This window comes from Carassius gibelio, chromosome B17 (assembly GCF_023724105.1).
Source record: "Carassius gibelio isolate Cgi1373 ecotype wild population from Czech Republic chromosome B17, carGib1.2-hapl.c, whole genome shotgun sequence".
NCBI classification, from domain to species: domain Eukaryota; kingdom Metazoa; phylum Chordata; class Actinopteri; order Cypriniformes; family Cyprinidae; genus Carassius; species Carassius gibelio.
Window position 1 is genome coordinate 11173249 of NC_068412.1, and position 8372 is coordinate 11181620.

An 8372-nucleotide genomic window follows, 5' to 3' on the forward strand; every position below is an offset into this window, starting at 1 on the left:
GGAAACATATCTTACACCACAGACACAGACCTGCTGATCACGAGCAAACCACCAATCTCAGGTAATGAGTAAATGTATAAGACGTGAAAAAGATCTGTGTATTACAAATATATAATATGCACACACACACACACACACACACACACACACACATATATATAAATATATATAATTTAAATTAAATTAATATTTACATTAATTCATTTTATAGAAATAAATATTTCTGCATAATTATAGGTTACTAATTAAATTAGCTTCTTAAATCATATGGATAAAGCAAAAAAGTGACCTTGATTACTAACACATTTGAAATTCATTTACATTTTACTCAATATGTTATTCTGAAAATATAATATTGCATCACTTTAGGAAAAACTAAATCAGCAACAGAGGGACCCCCAGTTTATATATCTACATACATATGACTTTGTGCATGTGGTTTATGATCATTTAATGCATGTGATATTAGTATTATTAAGATATTCGTTTTTATTAGTATTTTGAATGAATTTTCTGTTACATATTTATGTTTTAATTATATATATATATCAGTTTAATTTTAATTAGGTGCATAAACTAAATTAAAATAAAATGACTTGGCAACTATCTGTAATAAAATAATTTTAATTTTTGTTATATTTTATTTCAGATAACTTTTATTTTATTTCAATATTTATTTATTTATTTTTATGGACTTAGTTTGCTTTAGTCAACTAATAACCCTGATAACTATCAATATAACCTCAATCTAATGTTCATCCACAAGATGGCGAACAAGCAATAAAATTATCTCAGAAGGACACAGTGCGTGGGTAGGACATTATTAATCGCACTAACTATTTTATTTGTACAGTCTGTATTTGTTTCCCGCATCGTCTTTATTGTGACTTTGCTGTATTTCTTATGTTGTAACTAATGTTTCTTAAAGTTATAGTTCACCCCAAATTAAAACTCATAATTTTCATTATTTTTAGTAAATATTATGGCCATGCACAGGTCTATTAAATGCAAGTTATTAGGGATTAAATGTGGAGTTTCATGTAAAAGACATGAAAAAAAACCCATAAATAATCCATATAAATCAGTTTTGGATGGGATTAAACTCGTTCATTTATTTATTTAGGCCTATTTATGAATTATGTATTTGGTGATAGTGATTGCAAGGGATTACAACGTTGCCAATAAATCAAAATTACCAAAATATTACTAATACCTGGGAACGATTTTGTTGTGAGTTGTAAATTTGATAGTAATCTTCGTTTTTGCATTACCAAATATGCCCCACTCACACCAAGGACAATCACTACAAAGATAACAATAACTATATTAGCACTCACACACAACATTCTGTTTATTATAAGCATGTGCTGCAGTTGCTTCCTCCTCAAGCAAGATGGATTCTGATTGGCTGTCAACATTTTATCCTTAATTTTGAAAGACATTTTAGTAATAATGTAGTTCCAATGTGCTGTGGATAATTTTAAATTTACAAAGATTTCTAACACTATATCTTTATGGTTGTTATTATTATACAGGTCCTTCTAAAAAAAAATAGCATATTGTGATAAACATAATGTAATGATAAAAATTTAACTTTCATATATTTTAGATTCATTGCACACCAACTGAAATATTTCAGGTCTTTTATTGTTTTAATACTGATGATTTTGGCATACAGCTCATGAAAACCCAAAATTCCTATCTCAAAAAATTTGCATATCATGAAAAGGTTCTCTAAACGAGCTATTAACCTAAACATCTGAATCAACTAATTAACTCTAAAGAGCTGCAAAAGATTCCTGAGGCTTTTAAAATCTCCCAGCCTGGTTCATTACTCAAAACCGCAATCATGAGTAAGACTACCGACCTGACTGCTGTCCAGAAGGCCATCATTGACACCCTCAAGAGGGTAAGACACAGAAAGAAATTTCTGAACGAATAGGCTGTCCCCAGGTTCCTTTATCAAGGCACCTCAGTGGGAAGTCTGTGGGAAGGAAAAAATGTGGCAAAAAAACGCTGCACAACGAGAAGAGGTGACCGGACCATGAGGAAGATTGTGGAGAAGGACCGATTCCAGACCTTGGGGGACCTGCGGAAGCAGTGGACTGAGTCTGGAGTGGAAACATCCAGAGCCACCATGCACAGGCGTGTGCAGGAAATAGGCTACAGGGAAGCAGCACTGGACTGTTGCTCAGTGGTCCAAAGTTCTTTTTTCGGATGAAAGCTAATTTTGCATGTCATTCGGAAATCAAGGTGCCAGAGTCTGGAGGAAGACTGGGGAGAAGGAAATGCCAAAATGCCTGAAGTCCAGTGTCAAGTACCCACAGTCAGTGATGGTCTGGGGTGCCATGTCAGCTGCTGGTGTTGGTCCACTGTGTTTTATCAAGGACAGGGTCAATGCAGCTAGCTATGAGGAGATTTTGGAGCACTTCATGCTTCCATCTGCTGAAAAGCTTTATGGAGATGAAGATTTCATTTTTCAGCAAGACCTGGCACCTGCTCACAGTGCCAAAACCACTGGTAAATGGTTTACTGACCATGGTATTACTGTGCTCAATTGGCCTGCCAACTCTCCTGACCTGAACCCCATAGAGAATCTGTGGGATATTGTGAAGAGAAAGTTGAGAGACGCAAGAGCCAACACTCTGGATGAGCTTAATGCCGCTATTGAAGCATCCTGGGCCTCCATAACACCTCAGCAGTGCCACAGGCTGATTGCCTCCATGCCACGCCACATTAAGTCATTTCTGCAAAAGGATTCCTGACCAAGTATTGAGTGCATAACTGAACATAATTATTTGAAGGTTGACTTTTTTTGTATTAAAAACACTTTTCTTTTATTGGTCGGATGAAATATGCTAATTTTTTTAGATAGGAATTTTGAGTTTTCATGAGCTGTATGCCAAAATCATCAGTATTAAAACAATAAAAGACCTGAAATATTTCAGTTGGTGTGCAATGATTCTAAAATATATGAAAGTTTAATTTTTATCATTACATTATGGAAAATAATTAACTTTATTACAATATGATAATTATTTGAGAAGGACCTGTAATTAGAGCCCTTGCTGTGAATGAGCCTTTAGTAAGTAATGAAAGGACTAAAAAGTACTAATAAATTATATAGCTGGAATGTCATGTGTTTACTGGAAGGTAATGTCAATAATGAAGCACTATTGTACTAATCAGGCAAAAGGTTATGTTCTTTATATTTTGTTTGTGCATGTTACAGTGGTCTCATTGTAAGGCTTGTACTTTCACAATGAGTTCCATCTGAACTCGGGACCATTCTCACATGATAAATTCGGTCATCCCCAGCCCCTTCATCATACTTTCAGTTCATCAGTCAATAGGTTCAAGTGAACTTTTCCACATTAAACCTGCTTAAGAAGCAAAAAAAAAAAAAAATCTCCTTAGAGATTTACAGCAATGCAAACAGCTCGCTGATTGCTGCATGACTGTCAATAGCTGTCAATCAATTATGAATTGTTACAGTAGTAGACACACATCAGGTCTCTTATCCTAGAGGATTGATTTGAAGACTATGCAATGACTGAATAAGAACAATTCTCCATTGTTCTAAAACAGGGCCCTATACACTGCTTTACTGATTGCATCACACTGCCCTCATTAAGTGCTCCCCTCCCTTATCCCAATACTGTTGTTTCATAACAAACATCCCCTGATCCCCCACATGGCCATGCAAGAGTAGAAATCTATTTAAGGAATTCAACCTACAGTCACTAAAGACTTATCTCAGTGTTTGTGTACTTTTACATGAGTGCAGTTGGTTCCAAGGTCCATTAAAGACATGATCTGTTTGTTTGTACAGCTGTGCAAGGAGCAAGCTGTCATTTTGTGTGAGAGGACACCACTTACTGCTGCATCTCATGTTTAAATCAGCTGGATGCCTCATAAACCAAATAACAGAATATAAGGTTCCTTTTGCAGCGACGTGCAAAGACAATAATTCTTTAATAATGTACAGTGACCTTTAATATCTTTCTATATAGCAATCAGTAATAAACAACATACAAATGGATAAATCTGCATTCAGTTTTTATAAATCAGGTTTACATATTGAACACAGCATTGAATCTAATCAAACATACTTCTGCAGTAAGCAGGTTCAGTCTTTAAAAACACACTAATATGCCAGCAATAGGCATATTCTTGAAGTATAACAAACTATTTATGGAAAAAACAAAACTTTCAGCTGTTACTATGCATCAATATGTCTTCATTTGTAAAAACGTATAGTGACCTTTATTACCTATCTATCTAGTAATCGATAAGAACCAATAAACATAAGAATAAACTTCATTTATACTATATATCTATATCAGGATTATATACAGAACACAGCATGAACTGATGAACTGAATGTTGTTGGGTTTAACAAACCCAGCTCTCTATAAGATATACTTCTGCAATAAGCAGATTTGAAGTAGTCCAGCCAATTGCCCTAATTATTCCTGCAACAATCAGCTATGAGCAAACGGACATGTGCAACTCATGCAATACAATGTCCTTCTGGACCTAAACCGTTGATTCCATCTCCGTATGTACAGTATCCTCCACTTCTTTTCGATCAGCCCATCCTACAGTGTACCTGCAGGACTCTTCTTTCCTCTTAGTCAACTCCGACTCTGGCTTAGCCCTCTTAGTCAGATTACAACATAGCTTGGGTTTGCATTGACTTCGGCAGGAAAGCTCACACTGTGAGTCACCAGATCCTTCAGAAATGGGAGAAAATTCTGGCTGGACTGTAGTAGCATGGATGCCTTCATCGTGGAAGATGTCTTTAATGCGTTTGGCAATGTCCATGTAAGAAGCTGGATCCGTGCATTTGATGTGAGCGGTTGCAATAATGCGAGACCCAGCCAGCTGCCAGATATGCAGGTCATGGACGGCCTTAACTCCATCCAAGCTCCTTAGCTTCCCATTCAGCTTGTGCATATCGATCTGTTCGGGGACTGTTTGTAGGAGAATCAGAGCCGACTCCTTTAGGAGAGGGAAAGTTGTGTAGAGCAAAATACACACCATTATTAGACACAACGTTGGGTCCAGGTAAAGCACCCAGCATGGGCCGGCCACAGACACCGTTCTGGGCATCCTGTCGGGTGTTTTGGATATGCTCAGGACTGTGGTATTAACATGTTGGTGGTCAGTCAAGTGGCTGCTGCGGCAGGGGTTGAAGCAGACTGTGTCGCTGTGACATGGCGTCCACACAAAAGTGAAGATCAAGGCGTTGACGACCACAATGACGGACCCTAACGCGTCACCGAGCACGTGCAGGAACACCCCACGCATGTTCATCTGGGAGGCCGACTCAGAGCTGTGATCCAAGTCCTCCAACGAGCCCTTAGCAGTGATTCTGAGGTTTAGGCTGTCTGGAAAAGTCAACAAAATGAGCAGAAAAATAAAGATGAAGAAAACATTGCTTTTAATTATGCATGGTTTTCATTAGGTTGTGTGCATAAAAATATGGCCAAGCTATTTCTTTGAACTTCTTCCAGGGTTTTAACACAAAAAAAATAATAATAATAATAAAAAAAAAAAAAAAAAAATATATATATATATATATATATATATATATATATATATATATATATATATATATATATATATATTATATATATACACTAATATAGTTTTTTCTGCGCTAAAAAGGGAATAAAAATTGAAGAAAATATTTACCACAGAAAACTGGGTTGACTTTTTAAGACACCGTTCCACACTTTCTCAATTTCCATGTTTTTGACTGGATACCAAGTACATGTACTTTAATTTCTACACTGCAAGTACAGTACATGTACTGTAAAATACAGTGCAAAAATTATGTTGACTATAGACATTTCCATGATCGTTTTATGATCTTATTAATTCTGATGACTATTCCAGGTTTGGAAATCACACTTTTTAAATTCCCTGATATTCCATGACTTTAAAGACAGGGTTCCCGCACTTTCTGAATTTGCATCTAATTCCCATTACTTTTCTGTTCGTGCAAATATAAAAAATAAAAAAAATAAAAAACCGGAAATACCAATTTCTAGCTGAAGAAATATTAATGCCAAAAAATAGTTGACTACAGACATTCCCTTTACGTTTTTTAGGATTTTTATTTATTTATTTTAAGTTTTTTTTTTACATTCCCTGATATTTCAAAGTTTTCCAGCACTGTGGGAACATGACTTTTTTTAAAATATGTTTTTAAATCTTTTTTTTTTCCCTAATATTTCAAGGTGTTCAAAGAATGTGACACTCATTAATTTATTATAATAAATTAAATAACAGAATATAAATAAATAAATACAATTTAATACAATATTGTTTAGAAATAAAATAAATTGTAATTGAAATCGAATACCTGATTTTAGATCAGAAGTTTGGTCTCCTTGAGAACTGTTGCTGTTTATCATGAGATTGTATTCTTCTTCGTGTGTCTCTGGTTTTTCATACTCTCTGTGATTTTTCTTTTGAAGATGAGAGTGACCCCCGTGAGAGTGTCCGTGCCCACCAAACCCTGCGTGTCCGTGGAACAGGAAAAGACCGAGCACATTCACCAGGAGCCCAGCAACACCCACCCAAATGACCACGCGTGGGTTCTCGATCTCGTGAGGCAGCGTGTAGCGCTCCACGGCTTCTAACACAATCGTGAAGCAGAGGGCCGTCAGAAACACGGCGTTCACTAACGCTCCCATCACTTCTGCGCGGATCCATCCATACGTGTTTTTATTCGAGGCACGGGCTGTCTCCGCAAAACTCACCGCGATTAAAGCCACTATCAAAGCTATTACGTCCGACAGCATGTGAAAAGAGTCTGATAACATCGCGAGAGACGCAGTTATTCTGCTTACCACAACTTCAACAAAGAAAAACACAAGCGTTAAAGACAGCATACACACCAAACGCACCCGGTTCTGTCCCAAACCCATTCTTGTCTTTAACAGCGAAAAAAATAGCAAATTAGTTTATTTTAGTACTTGTAATAATTTGCATTTTAGTGACAAAACGGTTTTAGATGTCTATGGCATTAACAAGATATTAATGTTGAAAATAAACACGTTAGTTAAACGCTGTTGCTATTGGTTGCGCGACGCACTAGAGTATTCAGCACAGCGAAACATTCATTCATACTTCTAGACAGAAACACCGGCCGCTATAGACTGATGATGGAATAAAAGACGCTCATGAATCTTCAGGACAAGTTAAACGAAACTTGAGACTTTGCACCCGGTAAAGTTCTCCACACGGTCCGAGCGGGGACGCGCAGTCCCATTGGCCGAGAAGGACTGAGCGCCGGGGTCACGTGGTCAGGGAGAACACATTCTGAAGCCGCTCGAACAATGTAGATCATAGCAATCAGTGCAGATGGATGGAAATTACTCCAAGGTGTGCACAGATTAGTTACATTGGTAATAAAGAAATACTATCATTAGCCATAAACTTACTGATTGTAATTCAGAGTCACATAAGTGTGATTACCAAGCCTGAAAGTTCAGTGTTGTGCAGTAATATTAATCATGTTCTGTTCGAAAGATTATTTGGACTATATTTTATTTTTGGACCCAAAATTTTGAGAAACCCAAATGCAGGCAGATAGATAGATAGATAGATAGACAGACAGACAGACAGAAGAAAGAAAGAGAAAGAAAGAACACAATGATGATGAAACAAGGATTATTACATAGCATTTTTGTGAACGTATATATTTTGCAGTAATTAAATTACTATCTATCTATCTATCTATCTATCTATCTATCTATCTATCTATCTATCTATCTATCTATCTATCTATCTATCTATCTATCTATCTATCTATCTATCTATCTATCTATCTATCTATCCGTCCGTCCGTCTATAGATCTATCTATCTATAGCATATACTATCAAATAATATATCAAATAGTATGGAATAACATAAAATTTAATTTAGCTATAAAAAAGCTGGTGTGTGTGTATGTGTAGCCTACCTCTTCCATCTTTATTTAACACTCTAACTCTAGCACTCTCTATTCTAATTATGTTCTTAAAAAAGAAAATGCCCCCTTTAGACTTGCACTCTACTTATTTACTCACAGCTTGTTTTCTCTAAAAAAGAAAAGAAAAAAGAAATTAACACTACTGATCTAATCTTTTTGTATAGGCTATATATTATTTTCTTTCTTTCTTTCTTTCTTTTCTTATACAATTAACAAAAGAAAAAAATACATCTAACACTGGCTTGCTCAATATTTTTTCCCTATATCTTTCTATTTTATTTTTTGTTCTCTTTATCATCATTATATGATTTTAAAAACCTTGCTATATGTACTGCATTAAGATAACTGAGATTTGTTATAGCACCATTTTTGTGCTCTATTACT

The 8372-nt window shown here is 35.8% G+C and overlaps 1 protein-coding gene across 1 annotated transcript; it reads right to left on the minus strand.

The window, feature by feature from the left end:
* Nucleotides 1–4042: 4042 nt before the first annotated feature.
* slc30a1b (solute carrier family 30 member 1b) lies at nucleotides 4043–7239 on the minus strand. Its single transcript, XM_052581171.1, has 2 exons — nucleotides 6374–7239; nucleotides 4043–5393 (listed from the first exon to the last, which is right to left on the minus strand). Exons 1-2 carry the CDS (start codon nucleotides 6939–6941, stop codon nucleotides 4540–4542), a joined length of 1422 nt encoding a protein of 473 aa, XP_052437131.1. The 5' UTR covers nucleotides 6942–7239; the 3' UTR covers nucleotides 4043–4539.
* Between the last annotated feature and the right edge of the window lie 1133 nt (nucleotides 7240–8372).

What these genes read in the sequence shown, in the direction of transcription:
- slc30a1b (XM_052581171.1), bottom strand. Translation starts at nt 6,941, where the DNA reads ATGGGTTTGGGACAGAACCGGGTGCGTTTGGTGTGTATGCTGTCTTTA. An exon ending in AACTTCTGATCTAAAATCAG is followed by an intron (nt 5,394 to 6,373) that starts GTATTCGATTTC and finishes TGACTTTTCCAG; the next exon opens with ACAGCCTAAACCTCAGAATC.